This window comes from Pteropus alecto, unplaced genomic scaffold (assembly GCF_000325575.1).
Source record: "Pteropus alecto unplaced genomic scaffold, ASM32557v1 scaffold76, whole genome shotgun sequence".
Classification (NCBI taxonomy): Eukaryota; Metazoa; Chordata; class Mammalia; order Chiroptera; family Pteropodidae; genus Pteropus; species Pteropus alecto.
In genome coordinates this window covers 3,308,317-3,329,600 of record NW_006443138.1, presented here as the reverse complement: position 1 = coordinate 3,329,600, position 21,284 = coordinate 3,308,317, and the positions used below count along the sequence as shown (strand labels likewise).

Here is a 21,284-nt window from a genome sequence, read left to right as displayed (position 1 = left end):
ATTAAGAGCTTTCCCAATCTCATACACATTCTTTACAGTGTTTTTAGAAAGTAACTACTCATACTACCTACCTACCCCTGGAGATGATCCCTGTGAGAGACACACAGCATTTCTGAAACTAAGTCTATAAAACTCATTGCTTTTGAGGCAATCTAAACCTTTTCAAAACACACACTAGTACCTTTTCTACAGAAAAAAAAATAAATCATTGTTTGAGCTTCCATCCTTCTAACACCCAAAAGCCAAGCTTCTTCCACCTTCAGGAGGTATTCCCAACAGGTCTGCCTCTTTTCAGTCTCCAGGTGCCCACTGCTCAACAGTTGCACAAATGAATAAATCAAGGGTATTTTTATGGGTCTCCTAAATGTATTCATCTTAATCTCTTCTGGGTTGCTCTATGCTTTACAGCTGTTACTGTTCACAAGTGGCATCCTATTATGTCGGTCTCCCTATAAAATCCCAGAGAGTTCCTTATACGGAAGGAGGATTCTGGTAATAAACCCAACTGTATTTAGTACTAAGCTCTGTGCATGGTCCCTGCTCAGTAATACTTACTGCAAATATTTGAGCAATCTCGGTGTGCCAAAATGGGTGTGACTGACTGACTTTAATTTTTGGAACACACCCAGGTCCTTTAAATTTTCTTTCTGATCTGAGAGGAAAACAAAAATGCAGCAGTATACAATTAGCTTCTAGAACTCCTTCATTTACATCTCTTGAAACGAATTTCCAAAGCCTACTAATTACAGACTGCTCTTTAAATTAAAATAAACCACGCAGAAACCCCCAACATTTTCGGAATTGTGAGCCGCTCCCATTATCATCATCATAATTTCTACCCATGTTATACATGTACTTTTGGGGGGATGACAATGAATGTAATCAGTATGAAAATAAGAACACTAGAAACTAAAAGGTCCTAGGCTTTCTCCGAATGTCCATGGTAAACGAGCAATATATGCAAAACTATGTATTTTTAGGGATTTCAGGGTAAACCTTGATGTAAAAGGAGTCACTGCCTATTTTCATAATCTGGTCTCCATCGTCACCTTCTAGCAGCTGACTTCAGGCTAGTCCATCCAGGCTTAACTTAACCTTAACTCTTTGATTTCCTCCGCTCCTGTCACCCCCTCAACTCTCAGCCCAAGCTCCATGCACTCAGCGTTAAGTCCTCATCCCAATTTTTGCTAATGCGGCAGAGTCACACTAACTAGGCTGACTGCCCCTTCCTCACTCTTTAAAAGTGTGGGTTCTCATACCATACTGCTCAGTTTCTACTTATGGTTCCTCTATTTACCAGCTACTATGTAATCTCTCTGTGCCTCTTCTGTGCAAAGAGAATAACCTTGCCTACTTCACTGAGTTGGTACGATGAACTGAACCTATAAAGGTAAAATGCATTTCAAGTATGCCACTAACGTGAGCCATCATTGTCATCAGCAGTCACTATGCCTCTTCCACAGGTATCGGCAATGGTCTCTTTACAGTTGAAAGAAAAAACTTTCTGTACTCTCTGCTCTACTACTCACAAAACTTCACTTCTGACACCAGATATGTGGAGTTTTCCCCTACATCAAGCAATTCTCTGAGATACCACCAGGGTGTTCTGCAATTTAATTAAATTCTGACATTATCTACCTGGGGTTAACGTGGACCCCAGAAGTTAAGGGCTCAGTCCCACAAGTCTTTCTTCCCACTTCGGACGCCCACGGCAAGTCCAGGTTGTCACCTGTGCTTCTGACGGTCCCACAACCCCCAATTCGGGTTCGATAATTTGCTACAATGGCTCACAGAATTCAGGAAAGTGCTTTACTTACTAATGCCCGCTTAATATAAAGGACGTGACTCAGGAATAGCTAAAGAAAGAGATGCACATGGCAAGGTGTATGAGAAGGGACTCAGAGCTTCGTGCCCTCTCCCTGTACGCCACCCTCCCAGCACCTCCAGGTATCTACCAACCAGGAAGCTCTCCAAACTCCTTCAGCAAGGATTCTATGGAGGCTTCATTATACAGGCATGACTGATTAAATCGTTGGCCAATCCAATCCTTGGTCCCTATCCCCTGCCCAGACTCTCCAGTCATGTGGTTGGTTCCCCCTGGCAACTAGCCTCCCAATCCTTAGGGGTTTTCAAGTCACCTCATTAACATAAACTTAAGTATGGTTGAAAGGGGCTTGTTATGAATAACCAAAGACACTTCACTTTTATAGCCCTTAACAATTAGAAAATTCCATGGGTATTAGGAGTTTTGTTCCAGGTGGAAATATATATTCATTTTAATAAATCACAATATCACAACAGCTCTTTATGACTTTCCACTACAAAGTATGCTCTTGAGGGCAAAGATATTGGCTTATTTCTCTCTGAATCCCTAGAGCCAAGCACTGGGTATGAAGCAGCCACTCAATAAATGTTTGTTGATACCATAAAAGCAGGAATAGAATCTCTCTCCTACAGCATTAAATGAAAATGGAACTAGTACAATAATTCAACAGAGAGTAGCAGGGGGTTGGGGAGAACATTCACAATCACTCACATCCCTATATAAATTCTAGAACGCCCACCAAACTGTTGGAAATTCCACGGATTTAAAAATTCACTTCTGTTTTAATTAACATTTCCACAGAACAGAAATATTACCTGCTTACACATTGTAGGAAGGAAAGCAAAAAGAAAAAAAGGTAGATTTCATGGGAAATCCCAAAGCAAGGTTCTACAAATCAGTATTTAGCTAAATATAAATTGTAATCAGCCTATTTCCCCAAAGGAGACTTAAACCACTTTGTTTTTTAATTCATCTCTGGACATTGCATCAATATACCTAATTATTAGTTATCCACTGGTACAAAAGCAAGGGAATAAAATGCAATGAATGATACCACATTCAACACAGTTTATTTCACCTTCAAGGACTTTTTAAAAATACAACCAGTTATTCCCCACCAGTCTTCTGAAGTCTCTTATCAAAAATAATAAAAGGATTGAAGACACAGATTTTAACCTGAGAAGAAAAAACTAAGATAAGAGCATTTCTACTGAAATTTCTCAAATTTATTTCCTAACATCTTGTCGTGTTAATTTTCAGCTATTTGGGGCACATGTCCACATCTTGGTCATCTGGAGGCTTTTTTCTAAGAAAGTTAAAAATATGCTAAAGTAGTCTGAGAAGTTTACTCTTAAAGTCCATAGCCACATCAAGATTTTTCTCGTTCCTTCAAATAAATAAATCTTAACTATTTCCAATTCACGGATGATGATCTCACCCCACGACCACTCTCCTGCACTTCAGACCCCTAATTCTGGTTGTCAGATGAACGCTAGCTACACAAAAGTTCTGTAAATGTGCCTAAAACTGAACTGTCCCACCCCTTCACTATACCTGCTTCTCTTCCTCCGTGTTCTCTACTTCCACAATGACAACGACGTCCTCTCAGGTACCTTCCACCTCCTTCTTCTTCCCTTCCCTCTTCTCCTTCCTTTCCCTCCCCACACTGGTCAACAGGTACCAATCTGCCCACTCAAACTTCTGGAATCATCTCTCCCGCTGCAACTGCCCCATTTAAAGCCCTAATGACCTTTGCCCAGATTACTGTAACAACAGCCTCTCAAACAATATTTCTCCCTCTCTCTCTAAACTCTGCCATAAACTGCCATCGGTTTCAAAATCATAGATCCGGCCACATTACTTCTCCCTACATGACTCCTCCTTACTCAGACCACACCCACAGCATGACACCATTTGCTCCACCCACAACCCCAGCTGGTTCTTCAGATAGATCAGCACTCAGTCTTCTGCCTCTGAACGTTTCTCTACACACACATGCATGTCCTCCATCCATGCCCACCTGCCACTAATTCAAACCCCTAGTCACCTACACACCCACCCTTTTTAGCATGTGCCTGCTTCCAGATTTAACTGCCACCATCCTTCTCCAAGAAGCAGCCATCGTTTCTAAGCAGTCCTCTTCTACTTGTGGTCCAAATACCATCCCTCCCTCTCATTGGGAAGGCAGCCTTCTCCTTCAACAACTCCCTTCCGCTAACCCTTATCCTCACTCCTGATATCTGTTCTTTCCGTCCACTCGAGTCTCTCATCTAAAAATGATGACAAGAGCCCTACAACCTCCCTCCACCTATGGCCTCCTCACTTTATTACACTGTCTTTTCCTTCCCAGCCAAGCTGCATAGAAGAGCAGTGCACACTCACTTTCCCCATTTCCTCCACAGCTATTCACTCCTCCTCCCGCTGCAGTCTGACTTTTACCCTCCAGTTCACTGAAGAGCCTCTCAGGGTCTCCAGAGACTCCCTAAAGACTCAACCCCAGTCCTTCTTGGCTTTTCTGCAGCACTTGTCCTACTGACCAAACCCTTGTTCATTCTTGAGCTGGGTCCCTACCTCGGCTCCCAAGGCACCTACTCTCTCCTAGGTTTCTTCCTACCTCCCTAGCCACTCATCTTGGTTATCTCCAGAGACACAGCCTCCTTTTCAGCCTACCCCTTAAATGCTAGTATCCTCCATGCTTCTTTCTATCTGAAGACCTCGTGGCTTCAACAAATCCCAAAGCTCTCTCCCCAGTACAAGTCTCCTCCTCTGCCTTCTGGAGGACCAGCCTGGGAAATTTTCATACCCAACAGACATCTCAAATAACACATCCAGATTCATTCATTCAGTATTTATTGATTACACTGTCAATTGAATACACTGTCTGAACTTATCTCCCCACCCAAATCTGATCTTTCTTCTTTATTCCCTTTCTTGGTGAATGACAGCATCATCCCTGCTGTCACCCAAGCCAAAACCAAGCATTCATTCCTGACTCATCTCTCTCATCACCCCCAACCCTCACATTCAATGCTACCAAATCCTCCCGATTCACCAATTATCTCCAATCTGGCCCATCCCCCACTTCATCCCTACTCACACTGCCTTCGTTCCCCACCACAAGAACTAAACAGCCACAGAGAACAGGCTAGAAGTAACTCCTGGGGTGGACACAATTGGATAACATGTGTTCTGACAGCCGCAAAGATTCAATATTTCCAAGAAGGTGCTTAACTTTGTATGACTATTTTTTTTGGTGACAAATTACACATCTGGGGGAATGTATTATAGTTCAGTCCACATTTTCCTTTCTGATCATTAAAATTGTTAAAATCAGTAAGGGCCTAAATGAATGGAATGCTTATATGTAAATTCGGATACTTCGAATAATGTTTAATAACTAACATTTAGGATCTGAAAACTCAGTGCTTTACTTGCCACAAAATGCTCACACACATTTTAGTTCACCTAAACCATTTTGACATGATTCTCATTTCACATGGCCAACATTTCAAATTCAAATGAACACAAAATGTAAGCAGTTAAATCAGCTATCTCTTTATATTATCATATCACACATTTTCCGAATCTAAAATGCACCACAGATTTCAGGGATACAAGGATATGTTTATTGAAAAGAAAAGGAGTTACAAGAAAAATATAATGTTCTATGATTTCCATGGCTGAAAACAAAACTTCATATAATTATGCATTTAAACACATTCAGTGTAGCTAAAAAAAATAGCAGAAAATCTCAGACTCTTCAGGTTTAAAGGAACCATTCCACCTAGCCCATATCTTTGGAGTTACAGTTACATCATTCTAAATTATCGATAATCCCTCAAATGTCAAAAAGCCCAATTTTAAAGAAATTATCTTTTGCTCTTTCCTCCATCCTGGAGCCTGTGGAGGCCTGCTGGGAACAGGACTTCTAAAATAAGAAATATGTCTAGAAGGCTGTAGTCCAAGGCCTACATTTTTGCTGGCTATAAGTGGGGTCTCTGGAACCAGAGGGAGCACACAGCTCTTCTTAAAATTGAAAGTGTTTACGCTCCAGATAAAACGTAATTCTATCTAGGTAAGGGATGTTCTTATGTGTATAAGGTAAAGAATGGCACAGTGACTCCACTTCTAAAATAAGAAATATGTCTAGAAGGCTGTAGTCCAAGGCCTACATTTTTGCTGGCTATAAGTGGGGTCTCTGGAACCAGAGGGAGCACACAGCTCTTCTTAAAATTGAAGGTGTTTATGCTCCAGATAAAACTTAATTCTATCTAGGTAAGGGATGTGCTTATGTGTATAAGGTAAAGAATGGCATAGTGACTCCGTGGTGCCAAACAGAACAAAACCAGGGTGATCTGAGGAAAGGTAACTCGTCATGGAAACAGCAGCATGGTTTGTGCCAAATTCCAAAGCAATTTTCCTGCTAAGGCCACTGGACACGGACTCCGTATAATGCTGTATCCTTCAAGGATTTAAACTTATTGAAAGTAAATAAAAACGTATTGTCCTCTTGTTAAAAAAATAAAAAAGCAAGAAATATCTTTCCCCATAGGTCTTGCTAAAAATGTCCCCTGAAGTATATATGGAATTAGAAACAGATGAAAGTTCTAAATAAATTGCTCAGATTAAAAATAATTCTTCTTAGGAAAGACAATGTCTCAATAATGAATCACGTCAATCATCACACTCATGAATCATTCGACATGCCCTCTATAAAGCAAAGGTTCCTAGCCCTTAAAAGTTTTCATTCTTGTCGGGAAGGCAATACTAAAATATTTCTGTACAATCAGAGGACAAGACATATGAAATGCGCCTTGAACTTGGTATTCTAGGATCTGGGAATGGAGAGGCCAAGTAAGGCACTCTACACAAGACGGGGTAAGAAGTCTCTGGAAGCCTCTATTAGACAATAGACTCTGGCAGTTTATAACAGGATTTAACTTGCTAAAAGTTTTCTAGGAACATTTACCTGGCAAGGGTAAGTGCAGACCAGCTGGAATAAAGGACACACTGAAAACAAAAAATTAAATCTTCCAAAGGAAATTCCTCACTCCCACATGCCACACACCAACCCACAAGCATCCACCCTTCCAGGAAGCACAGTGACTAAACTACCCACACTGTCCTAGTATTCTCAAGAAGCAGATGACTCTCACACATCCATCCTGCCCTGAGTTTGAGGAATATGGCACTGCTCGCGGGCCCTTTCTTAAATACTTCTTGACACTCTATTAATAACTCTTGCAATATATAAGTTCAGAACAACTAAATGTTCCCTGTGGCTTGCATAAAACCCATCTTATTGACACCATATATGGATGAATTAAATACTCTACCCATGACCTCCCCACCTTGATTTCTTTTCCAAGGCATGCCCTCTTTAGGAAAAGAAATAGTTCTACATATTCTATTCATTTCTCAAACAGCAATGACTAATCGATTCACTTAAGTTCAACCCCACCCAACCAGATATAACCTAAGATAGCTGTTCCCAAACTAATTCATTTGGCATCGCAATGTATTTCATGGACTCCCTTTTAAATTTTATCTCTGTTACTTTTCCCCCAATCAGGAATTCAGCTCTGGAATAAATTTACTGCTTGTCACAGAACTGGACAGGGCCTTTGAGGAAGAAACTGAAGCCCAAAGTGGTTAAGTTAACTCGCTCAAAGCTACCTCCACTAGTTAATAAAGGACCAGGCCTAGGACCCAGGTCTCCACATCCCCAGCCCAATATACTTTCCGTTTCACCTACATGTCTCACTTTCACATGACACATAATTTATCACCATTGTTTACTATTACTCCCCCTGAAACCAAAAGAAATCTGCTTCACTGCCGTTACCCAACTTCTTTTTCTTGATACCTCTGACACAAGTCTGATCAAATGGAAATCAGGTGATCAATTATCAAATATTGACAGTCTCTTCTGTGCCCTACACCAGGCGCCACACTAGCAATGAAGATCCAGTGGTGAACAAGACAGACGTGGCCTGCCCTCATGAAGCTCACAGAAAGGATAATTTGGAAGGCTTAAAACCAAATTTGCTCAAGTCCCCGGACTGATCCAACAATGAGCTAGATATCATCTTTCTCAAAAGCATCCGAGTACCTCATAAACACCACAATCTAGTCATAAAGTAATTTAAACTTGCTGCTTAGGTATAATTGTTCAGGTCCCCAAAACACAAATCACTGCTATGCAGATAAAAATAGACACACATGAATGAGATGGGGGAATATATTCATTTTTCAACAACTATTTATTAAATAAGTGTCACGTCCAATACTACTATAAGCTGAGAATTTATAATCAATTTACAAGAGACAAGATATATATTAAAAGTAGGAGAAAACAATTTTATCGTGGTCTCTAAACACCTGTGATGCTGTCACACTTGCAATTATATAATGATTTATAATCTAGGAATACTTTCCACACACATCGTCTCATTTAATCCTCCTACATCTATTTTCAAGATTAACAAACTGATACTCAGAGCAGTTAAGGAACCTGCTCAAGCTCCCAGAACTGGTAAATGACAGACCCAAAACCAAGACAGTCTCCCAGTTCTAGATCCCTAGACTTTTCTACTAAACTACAGTCTTAGTAAAAGCTCCTATCAAACTTTTTAAATTAATAATGCTAATACCACTAGAAATAATAAATTAACCTTTATTAAACATGTACACTCATGCTAGATAATGCTCTGAGTCCTTTATATGAATTAATGGTAACCATTTACGTAAGAGTGTATCAGTAAAACCATAGCTGAGTCAAATTTTAAAAAATCTTAAGTGACTAAAAATATTCACAATGGTATTCAGAATATAAAGCCAGTTTTAGACAACCAATTTACTGTAAGATGCACAACCGAAGAAATGAGAGGTTAGGGGTGGAGAGGGAATAGCAAATCCCAAGGGGCTCACGTGTCCCAAAGGAAGAGGTTTCCCACCAGATTCCAACACTCATCCCAGTTTTACAGAGCATAAACGAACTCTCTGAAGAGTTAGCCAAACAGATCACATGACTGACTCACTGAGCTCTAATGCCTGCATTTGACTTCTGCAAAAGGAAGCTTGTTCCCTAACTGCGGATGTGCCCGACAGCACAGAGAGGAGCTGGACATGCCATGGGTGGGAGACCAGAGGGCTGGGAACCCAGCCACAGCCCAGGGAGTGGGACTCTAATGACAGCCGCAGCATCTCCCTTTGCAGTGGTTACACAGTTCACATAAATTACCTCATTTGATTTGATCTTATGAAAACCAGAAACGAGACAATGACTAAGCCCTAAACAATGAGCGCTCGGTGATCTAGACCTTCTGGAAAAAGGAAAGCCCCCAGGAAGAAGTGGAATTTGTCATGGGTCAAGCCAGCAGCCTGGGGCAAAACTGCAGCCAGTATCCTGCAACCAGAGGCAGATTAGAGCGGGAAAATAGAATTTGAAAAAATAAAAAAAACTTTTTAACTTATACATAAACTATTGGGCTAAAGAACCACACTTTCATATGCCTGCTCATTCTCTTACCACTGGTGGCTTGCTTTAAAGGAAAAAGAAGTTGGCGAAGACTTTGATAGGTGGCCTAGGCTTGGTGAGAAGGAAACAGCCCCTTTACCAGAAAACAAAAGCACCAGAATGATACTGAGATTTTTTTAAAAAAGGAAAGAAAGAAAAATAAAAGGAAAGAAGGAAGGAAGAAAGGAAGAAAAAATTAAGCATCCAGGATGACTTAAATTCCTTCCTGATCAATTACATTGAGCTTCCCAATTCATTTTGATCGATTAAGCCAAAGAGATACAAACTAATCCCTGCCGTCTTCTATTCTTTGGCTGGATTATTAGTTCACTTCACATTTCTCAATCATTCAGCCTAGCATCCTCAAATGAGAAGTATACAATCACACGTTGTAAAACCTTTTAAATAACAATTGCTGACATTTATTACTGTTTGTCGTTCACCAAGTAAGCTGCTAGTTTACAGATGAGGAAATTGAGGCTTAAAGGGGTGCGATAACTAGCCAAAGATAACACAGCACTGATTTAACTCAAGCTGCCTTATATAGCTACTTGCAACCAGTCATCAATTAAGAATATACACCCTTCTAGCCTATCACAAAAGTGAATCCAGTTCCCTTTCTTTTTCTCAATAGTAAAAGTTTTTAGCCCTCAGCTCAAAAGGTCAAGACCCGCTGTAATATTAATTTTGAAACTGTAAACAACTACCTCTGGTGGGAATGAATTTTAAGTTGATTTGCTGATATTGGTGATAGGTTAGCCTTTTTGAAAGGTACTCTCTTTTCTCTACCATGACCTACCTCCAAATCCTCTCCACCAAATGGCAGGAATAATCATGCTTTGGGTAGAATTCACAGAATAAACAGGACAGCCAAGGATAGAACCCCACCTCGCACAGCAGCAGCACCACCAAACTCATTCCAACTGACTGCCCACCCCGTCGCCACTGCTGGCCATCAGCAAAAGCAGGACTGCAACTTTCAAACTTCAGAAAGATCTGAAAGGGCAGTACCTTCCTCTCAAAGGAAAACTGGCAAGAAAAAGCAATCCACAAGCCTGTTTAAAACAAACAGAAACAGACCTTTAATGGGCAAAAGTAACAGAATATTATTGTTCCTTAAATCATCTACATAATATTTACATTTTCTAATAGCTGAGAAATTAGTGACTACAGCCAAGAATCCCTGAATTCACTTCTGCAGTACCATTCAATCTGTATCTGCTTAAGGCCTAAACAGATAAAACTTTTGTTAGTTTAATTTCCTATCTCAACTTTCCACTGAAATTAGAATCCATGAAATCAAATGAATTTTAATTCCCTTGCTCTATTAACTGTAAAACACTATGGAATGTTAACTTCATTTTAGTATTAGTATTTTTCCTCCTGCATAATGCATGTAGAAATGTTGTTTTCTGTTTTCATAAAGTCTGGGGGGAGGGATCTTTGTTTTGCTGTTTGAGAACTATATCATGTGCACACAAATTTCTATGACAACTGACAAAATATCAAAAAATATTCCTCAACACAAGCATTTATGGGACATGTTCAGAGTAAGCATGATCTGTCTAAGAATAGGAGGATTAAGAAGGGTTCGCAATCTACCTAGTCAGAAGTAACTCTTCACATCTTTTTAAAAGATTCAGTTAAACCACTCTGAAAGAAGAAACAAATTCTATCAGAGCAAACTAGGAGTTAATCAGAGTATGAGAGATTAAGCAACAATTTTCTTCAAAGGCTAGCCTTAAAGTAGATTCCATTTACTTGCAATTTTCCAACAAAAAACAATAAGCATGTATGTAAATAGTATAAAAATCCTCTTGGGTAGGGTTTTTAGTCATTTGTCCTATCATTCTACTTGTAAGATAACTTAGGTTCCTCCTAATTCTATCATGGTAGTTAGAAAACTGGCACTAGATGTATCGAAATTCAAAGATAAACAGGCACTTCAAGTCACCCTTTTAGGCATGCTTAGTAAGAGACATGTCATCCAGCTCCCCACCCTCTGTACTCCATGGTGTATTCACAGGACGCTGATGCTTTCTTAGGAATGCCTTTCCTGTGTCATAATTATAGGAGTAACAAGCGTTTTGCTCCCTGTTTCAGTGATGTCAGCCTTAAACACACTCTAAGGTATTTCAAAATGCCAGAATATGTAATGACCCTTTAGTACAAACAGTAAGTCAAAAAAATAACCTGAAGTTCAGTTGACTGAAAAAAAGGGGAAGCATCTACTGAGCTAAATACGTATGCATAAAACTCAAGAGCAGTGCTCTCAAGATTTCCACCCACCTAAGAGACACATGGTCAAGGCCGTGCACAAACAATGCTCACTTCAAGAGGAACAGCCACTTACAAGTACAGAAAAATATTAATTTAATGTTAATTAAAGGAATGCAAATGAAATAATGATGAGGTGCCTTTACAAAGTTTTGCCCTCCATTTTAATGACTATTTCTAGTGGAGCTAAGGGTGCACAACACTAGTTAAAAAACATAGCCTTAAATTGGCAATATATAACTATAGCCGTAAAAAGTCATACCCTCATGCTCTGTTAAATTCCATTTTATACATCCATCCTAAAAAAGTAATCCATAATGGAAAAGGGTTTCTTGCCCAAGATGTTCACTATATTATTACATACAGTAGCAAAAATTAAAAGCATCCAAGTTTTCCAATATATGGAGAATAATGCCTATTCAAGAAAACCCAATGCAGACCTGAAAACGACAGGTGAAAGCATGCAGCAACACCTCATTTTTCTAAGTTTAAACAGTGGGATTCGAATTCATCAATACAGTTTTCCTCAAATAGCATTACCATATGATTGGCTAATGCCACCTCTGGGTATATACCTATATCTGAAAAAAATTGAAAGCACGGTCTCTAAAAGATATCTGTACTCACGTCCATAGCGGCATTATTCACAATAGTCAAAGGTAGAAGCAACTTAGATACTCATCCACTGATGAATGGATAAACAAAATGTGTTTTACGCGCACAATGGAATATTACTCAGACTTAATGGAAGGAAATTCTGACATGTACTACAACATGGATGAACCTTGAGTGAAATAAGCCAGTCACCAAAAAAAAAAAAAAAAAACCCACAATATTGTATGGTTTTACTTATTTACAAGGGGTACCTAGAATAGGTAAACTCATAGAAACAGAAAGTAAGAATGGTGGTTGCCAGGGGCTGGGGGGATGAGAAATGGGGAATTGTTTAATGGGTAGTTTCAATCTTCCAAGATGAAAAAGTTCTGGAGATTGGACACGCAACAATGTAAATGCTCTTAACACTACTGGACTATATACTGGACTATACACTTAAAAATAGTTAAGATAAAAAATTTTATGTATAATGCCACAATTTTTTAAATGTCAGTACAGTATGATTATTACATAAAACAGACAAATGACAGAAAAAAACTAGGAATTTTAAGAACATATTGCTCTGACTATCCATAAAGCCAAATGCTTAAAGTCCTTCCATTACAAAAAAAAAGATATGCTTATGAGAAATTACTCAGTTTCTTAGCATATTCAAAAAAGATGGAGCCAAATTTTTAATTAAGATTTTGCTTTTTACAATGGATGAGAGATGACCTATATAGACTAACTGAATTTCATGAGAGGTTTCAATCCGTTTTGTTCACCAAATCCCCAGTATCAGTCTAGCTAGCACATTGTGAATAATCAACACACTTGGGAAATGAATTTAGAAAACCACCCTCACAATCTTAATACACACACACACACACACACACACACACACACACACACACCCCTCCGCCAGACCTGCATTAAGTCCATGAAAACACTTTGCTGATTACATTTTAAATCTCTTAAATTCAAGACCTTCTAAATCTATTCTTCTGGTCTCCAATACTCAAATTCATCCTTTTTCCTCTAATTATCTCACTTTGTTTAGCATCTGGAAAAAGAGCTGAGTGCTGCAATATATAATTAGTAAATTATTCTTAGCTGACTGAATCATGTAGCATCAATAAGCAACTATAGTCCAAAAATGCATATTACTCTTGCTGTTTTAATACTCTGTGACATAATGAGCCCTATTTTCTGTAAACTGAGGAGGAAGTTGCAGTTTGAATATAGGGCAATTTTATCCTATCAGCTCAATGTGAAAAAAAGGGAAGTTCCCCACACAAAAGTTTCACAGCCCCAAAATGCTGGTGTGTGTGACCCAAAAATAGGCTGAAAAGAAACTACTTCCAACAGTTAATATAGGCAATGTTTGTTTAGCCAGAATAAAATCTCCTACTAGGCAATGTATATTAGCTCTTCAATGAGACAAGGAAGCAAACAGTCAAAAAGGCAAGCTCCCTTTCACAGAGAAAAATCTTCCCAGAACACCAGACTGGCAACCCCATCCATCAATCCACCCACCCACCCACTCACCCATCCACCTGCAGCCACCTAGATGATGGAGATTCAAAACCCTAGCAGGAGCTAGCAGTTCTGCTTTAGCAAACAGCAGTGTCCAACAGAAGTCTAATGTGAACCATGTATGTAACTAAAAATTTTTCCAATAGCCACATTAGAAAAGAAATGGGTAAAAACTAACTTTATTTAACTCAATATATCCAAAATGTTATCATTTCAAAACATAATCGATATTAAAAATTGTTTTGATATCTTGTATATTCTCTTTCCTTTGTCTTGGAAATTCAGTGTGTATTTCAAACTTATAGCACTCCACTCAAACTAGCCACATTTCAAGGGCATAATCACCATGAGTGTGGCTAGTGACTCCGATATTGGACAGTATGGCTTTAGAATGGTGGTCACTTCGATTTCAGAATTATCCGTAATATTTTTACACATTTTAGTTATTTCACATTTTAATTATTTTTTACGAGCTCTGACATCCTTTGTAGTGCATCGCTGGCCCTCTCCACTTAAAAAAAAAATTAACAAGTAAACAAAAACCATTTGACTAGCCACCGACAGCCAAACCAGAACTGAACTATTAAGAGAAACCTGTAAAATCAACCTTGTTCAAGAGTTTGGTAAACTCTGGTTAGAGTTATTAACTCTGTTTAATGCATTTTATATACTGAGCATGATCATGTTTCTGTTGGAACACAGTCACCTACAATTTTAGGATAGATGTCAACAGGGAAATGAGACTAGTTTTTCAAGGATACACTTCTCAGTCAACAATTCCACACCACATTTTACACAATAGGTGTGCTCCTGAAAACTGTAAACAGTTTAAAGTTTCCTTTACACTGAAGGAACAAGTTCTTTAAAGGAAAATCAGAGAGATGTTTTAATTTGTCTATTTGACAACCTCTTAAAAAAATGTTACTAAGTGAGGCTAGGGACTTCATTTTGTTCACTGCTCTATCCCCAGAGCCAAGCCTATGTTTGTGGGGCACACAGGCAACATTCGATAAGTTGTTGAATGCATTAATGATGGACTTTCTTAAAATAAGTGGAAAATATAATGTGATTTATAGCTAACTAGTAATAACAGATATCACCATTTTTAAGATATTGTAGAGACCTATGGTCTAGCTGGCAAAAAAAAGTGTACATTTGTAAATAAGGAAAATTAAAAGAGTACCAAGTACTGGGACATCCATCCATAAAGAGTAGCCTTTCATTTCTCTACTAAGTGCCAGGCATTTATTTTATGTGTTGGTAAACATGCTAGTCTCAATACTCGTTGAAGAAAATATAACAAATTATAATTTCTGCTATGAAGGAAAAGAGCAGAGGGCTTTAAGAGGAAGGGATGCCTATTTCGGACTGGAACACTTCTCTAAGAAGGTGTCACGTAAGTTGACATGTGAAAGAGAACTGAGGGAAGCAATTTCAGGCCCAGGTTCTGTGATGGGGATAATTTGGATCCTGAAAGGAACCAAGAAGGCTAATGTGACTAGAATCCTAGTTATATGCTGTTATTTAAAAGATGTTGCATCAGAGAGCTGGGCCTTGTTAATATAGGCAATGTTTGTTTAGCCAGAATAAAATCTCCTACTAGGCAATGTATATTAGCTCTTCAATGAGATGAAGAAGCAAACAGGCTAAGTTAGCTAAGATATGTCATATAAGAGCATGCATCTATCATATATCCTATTCAGTCTTTTCATCATCCCTTCCAAAGAAGGGCCGGCTAGCAAATGGCCTTGGGCTAAATTAGAAGTGAAAAGCAAGCCTCAAACCAAGACCTTTATCAAAAGACAGCCACTTTATGTGGGAAGTTGGGAGTTAGCATGAGCTGCTGCTTTGGGGCTAAGAGCTGGTGATCAGGCCACAGTACAAAGCATTTGGTCAGCCTCGGTTTTTCTCCCAGAAAATGAATGTTTATAGTTATGACATGCACTGACTGCCAAAGGAAGTCTAAAAAGAATAACCATATTATTGGATATTTTTAGCTTTTCTTTTCATAAATGTTTTGTGTCACTGCTTTCCAAATAATTCCACATCTTCCGAGTTAGCCAGAAGAAAAAATGAGGTAAAGAATGTATTGTTCATAAATAAGAATATATGACATTGGTGACTAATTTTCTTTTGAAATTCAGTTAAAGGAATGAGTCTTTGTCAGTCCTGCTCACACAAACACAAAATTCCAATGGATTAACACTGTGTAAGAAGAGCAAAATATATCAGACATGGAGACAAGATGTGCAAATCACCGTGCACCAAGCAAAAGGACTGGTGGGAATGTTTACATTCAGTAATATAGGGATTAACCCACCTCAGATTGAAAGACACACAGATGAAGATAAAGAGATGGGAGAAGATAGTTCATGTAAATGGAAACAAAAAAAAGCTGGGGTAGCAATACTTGTATCAGGTAGCAATACTTGTATCGGACAAGATAGATTTTAAAACGAAGGCTGTAACAAGAGACAAAGGACATTTCATAATGACAAAAGGATCAACCCAACAAGAGGATGTAACCCTTGTAAACATTTATGCACCCAACATGGGCAGGCCTAAATATATAAAGCAACTATTGGCGGGCATAAAGGGAGAGATTAACTGTTAATACAACAATAGTAGGTGACTTTAACACCCCATTGTCATCAATCAATAGATCATACAGACAAGAAATGAATAAGAAAACAGTGGCCTTAAATGACACATTAACCCAGATTTTTAGAACACTTCACACCAAAGCGGCAGAATATACATTTTTTTCAAGCGCATATGAAACATTTTCCAAGATAGACCACAAAACAAGTTAAGCCACAGAAAAAGTCTCAACAAATTTAAGATTGAAATCATACTGAACATCTTTCCTGATCACAATGGTATAAAACTAGAAATCAATTACAAGAAGAAAACTGAAAAACACACAAACATGTGGAGGCTAAATAACATGCTACTAAACAATAAATGGGTTAACAATGAGATCAAAGAAGAAATCAAAATATACCTTGAGACAAATGAAAATAAAAACACCACCCAAAAATCTATTGGTCACAGTCAAAGCAGTTCCAAGAGGGAAATTTATAGCAATACAAGCCTACCTCAAAGAACAAGAAAAATCTCCAATAAACAATCTATCCTTACACCTAAAGTAACTAGAAACTGAACAAACAAAGCCCAAAGTGAGTAAGATGGAAATAATAAAGATTAGAGTGGAAATAAATTAGAGTCTAAAAAGATAATACAAAAAATCTTGGTAGTTTGAAACAAGAGTTGGTTCTTTGAAAAGAAAAATGAAGTTGATAAACCTTTAACCAGACTCATCGAGAAAAAGAGAGGACCCAAATAAATAAAATCGGAAATGGGAAAAATGATAATGACATAGAGATTAAAAGTTAGTGTAAAATGTTAGTATAGCCGAAATACTTTCAATGTTGTAAACATTCTTTTGCCCCCATGGAAACACTGAATACAGTAGGGTAACTCATTACTGCTGATTCTAGCAATAAAACACAGTACCAGAGAGCCATAAAAATATTTAAATTACAATAATGAGAGAATCCAAAGGGCCAGCTTGAGGCCTGTTATGTGAAGTCTTATGTGGAGACTTGCCTTCTTAAACAATTTTTCAGTATAAATTTTTGAAAAGTGTGAGTGGTTCAGAAGATAATTTCAAGTTTTTCAAGAACTCTTGGATAATATACTTCTAAAGAAAAACAAGTGTCCCATTTTCTTATTCCTATTAACTACCAAACGCTCAGGAAGAAAAGTGATCACCTTAGATATGGGGGAAGACACGCTCCAAAAGATTAATAATTTTAGTCCATTTCTACTCTTAGAAGTCTAAATAACAGGTCCTGTATTTTTAGGTAGTTTGATTTTGTTGGAAAATCAGGAAAGGAGAATTATGAATTACAAAACCGCCCACATTCATGGTTCTGCTTGAAACAATATAGTGAACCCGCAAGTATGAATTACAAATACTATAATAAAGATACATGCAGAAAGGGGGCAGGGGTCAACACTTTCTTAAGAAACTCCTAAACTATAGATGTCCATATTTGCAACAGGAAAATCAAAATTTTAAATTATTTTATAGCCAAGAAGTAACAAAAAGAAAAGTGGAATTTGTGTAAGAAAACTGGAGTTCCAGCCTTTCTCCTAAGTGTGGCACCTTAGTCAAACCACTTAACAAGGCCTTACTTTTCATTAGGTTAATGCTCCGGAAAGTTCTTGGGAGAATAAGATAGGGTACACTTAAACCCTGTAAAGAGTCAATTACTATCAAACCAGGAAAGCATTCATTCATTCAACTAATACTGTATTCAATGACCAACCACTGTGTGTCAGGTACTAAGCAGAACCCTGGGAATACAGCAATCAACATGACATTCAAACTGCACAAACGGGCCATGTGTTCATTCCCTTTATAACCAACCACCATACAAATTTTTAACCCTTTTCTTTAAAAAAAAAAAAAAAAAGAGGGTATCAACATAAAATAAGAACCAAGATAACAGTTGCGTTCTATCTGTAAAATTTCTGTTATTGTTGGAGACAGAAAAAAGTTGGGCTATGTTCCTTTGCCTGGCAAGAGAAAAAAGAAATTTCTCACCCGCTCCCTCCTCTCCCCATCCTCCATTTACCACAAACATCTTGCTTTCTCTGGATATTTTCAAGAGTTCTAGAAACTACATTTTCCTGGCTTTCCCACCAGGTGGTTCAGCACCAAAAAAATCACTATTATCCATAATAGATCTTTATGGCAACGCCTCTCTTTCCACCTCTCTAGAGAAAAGATAAATTTCACTACCACACTTTATGTCAGAGTACATACCTTATTCTTAGAATCACCAGCTTACAAAAATGAAAAAGGCTTATCTAACCTTAGGTAAAAAATGTTCTATAAGAGTGCCTTGCTTTATATTTATAAATTCTACCTTCTTAACTCACAAATCTTATCAGGAATGTAACAGACTCAATCAACTCTTTAAATAAACTAAAATACCTACTAAAATTCAGAGTGTGGAGCATTTTCTCCACCTACAAACAAGTCCTATAATTCAGCACTTAGCATGTGTTATATTAGAAGGGGAAATACAGAAGCAATGAACCTTCAGAATACATATTAAATTCTTCAAGCAAAGAACTAGGGCTTACTATCCTGATTTTCAGCACAATCATTCAAAATACATATTAATGTGAGATTAAATCTAAATGCTAAATGAGTATAATATATATGCTAGATGAATATTATATAAATGAGTATAACACAAACATTACACATGTATAAACCAAGAAAAAAGTACGTTTTTACTTCTTAAAGCACTAAAGCATTCTCAGACCATTCCAACCTATTTTGGCCCTTGTGAAGGAGCACCTCACACCTGGATAATCCAAGAATCAGTACGTTTCTGGAGATTACTAGCCACCTCTGGAATAGACTTCAAACCAGCACAACCATCTCTGACAAGCTTCCGTCAAAGTGTAAAATGGTAAGAGCAACATAAGTGGAAGGAGAAAATACAAAGTGGAAAATGGAAAGAAGGGGAAGGCCAAGAAAAAAAGAAAAGTGAAAAAAGCATAAGAAAATGAAATTCTTCCATAACCAGTGGGGGGAAGCAGGGTATTTCTAATTTCCAAACTTCACGACAAACTCTCACCATTAGAATACACCCTAATGAAAATTGCTATGGACTGAATGTTTGCGACCCCTCAAAATTCACATGATGAAGCCCTAAAGGGATAGTATTTGGAGGTGGAGACTGTGGGAGGTAATAGCTCAAGAGGGTGGCCCCCATTATGGGATTAGTGTCCTTATAAGACAAAGAGAGGTAGCCCTTATTCCATGCAAGGACACTGCAGAAAGTCAAGGAAGGGGTCCTCGCCAGAACCCAGCCACGAGGGCACCCAGATCTTTGACTTCCAGTCTCCGGAACTGTGAGAAATAAATATTCATTTAAGTCATTAAGTCCATGGTATTTGTTACAGCAGACCCAAATGACTAAGACATCTCTTGAAGTGAATGTTAAAATAGTGCAGCCTTAAGACCTAGAAACAATAAAGAGGGGAACACTTCACTCAGTATCATCTGGACTTCACTCAGGGTCACCTGCTACTGAATAAAGGCACCTGACTTCATTCTTGCCCTTCGCTGTTCCTCTCCCCCTTCTTCTGGTTTGGGAGTTAAGAGGTTTTAAAAGACTAGAACTTCCGAATGAAAAAAGAAAAGAAAAGAAAGAAATTTGACCTCAGAAAGTGGTTAAAGAAACTTAAAAGGTCTGGCAAGGAAATCCTAGCACATTACTTGTCCTCACCCCTCCCAAAACTCATCATCCGGCCCTGAACGATTTTCCTTGCTTCTAGTCTCCAGGACTAAATCTGACAGCAATGTTGGTGCGCGCCTGTTGTTTTTTTTTTTTTTAAGAGCAACCAATTTGTTCCATTACAGCCTTCCCTAATCTGATGTGAGCCTGGCTGGATTGGCAAGGCTTCCTGGTGTGGCTCCAGGACCAGGAGGCCGCGGGGCTCAAGCGCCAGACTTAGAAGTCCAGCCCAAGTGTCCCTTTTGGGGAAAGCCTCCCTGAAAAACACGGTCACGGTCAGCGAAATTGGCCCAAGTTCTCTTCCCATCTCTTCTCAAGTCATGCTTCCCACAGAATGCTTCCTCCAAAAAAGGAAGAAACCGGCCTAAGGCTCAGCTATCGCCCGCTAGTATTTACCTAGTACCGGAACTTATGCGCCAAACATTCAAGGCGCCTATAAACTTGACTTTACAGGAAACGCACCACCTTGACTCTCGCAGTAAAGATTTAGTGAGCGCCTGCTATCATCAGGCCCCGCGTTTCTCAGCGATCCCCCCCAACACACAGATGAGGCGCCTGGACCCGAAAGGTGGAAGAGGCCAGGTCACCACGGCCACGCCTGGCTATTACGCGGCCCCTTAAGCCGTTCAAGGGGCCACAGGCCATTGAACTGACCAATAAAAAGGGCCAGAGCGAGGACGCGGCCGTTGACCCTGGGGGGCACGAAGTGAGTCCTAGCACGCAGGAGAAACGCCGGGAGTGGCCCGGGGACGCCTCCTCGCTGAGAAGAGCTCCCCAGCAGCCGGCCGCCGAGGCGGAGCCGCAGAGGCCATCTGGCACGGAAGGCAGGGGCCGGCCTCAGCCTCCCCGCCCTTTCTCCTTTCCTCGCCTGGGGCGCCCCCAACGCAAGCCCGCACGCCCACATGCACTAGCTCAAGGCACGACCCCAGCATCCAAAGAGGTAGAAGCCACCTCTCGGCGGCCCCCTCCTTCCCTGCGAGCATCCTCGCCCCGCGGAGACACGTGGCGTCGGGGTCCAGCCGCGCGCACCACTCACTTGCTGGCCGGAGCGGGGCTTGCCCTGGGGCGCTCTCCTGAAGAAGGAGGTCCTGGCGGTGAAGAAGAAGTCCTCAGCGTCCTCCTCCAGGCTGCTGTAGCCGCTGCTCATGCTGCTGGTCCCGTCGCGCGCGGGCAGCCTCCCCGGGGCGCAGGCGGCCAGGCAGGGGGTGCC

At 39.6% G+C, this 21,284-nt stretch overlaps 1 protein-coding gene and 1 pseudogene across 2 annotated transcripts in view; one reads left to right on the top strand and one right to left on the bottom strand.

The window, feature by feature from the left end:
- RASSF3 (Ras association domain family member 3) overlaps positions 1 to 21,278 on the bottom strand; it is a 66,077-nt gene extending 44,799 nt beyond the window's left edge. For both annotated transcript variants that reach the window (XM_006923704.2, XM_015598561.1), the window contains exon 1: positions 21,111 to 21,278. In XM_006923704.2, coding sequence (XP_006923766.2) covers positions 21,111 to 21,221 — 111 coding nt within the window. In that variant the 5' untranslated portion in view covers positions 21,222 to 21,278. The remainder of the gene's footprint in view (positions 1 to 21,110) is intronic.
- Positions 5,968 to 6,802, top strand: LOC102879122 (annotated as a pseudogene).
- Positions 21,279 to 21,284: the final 6 nt, after the last annotated feature.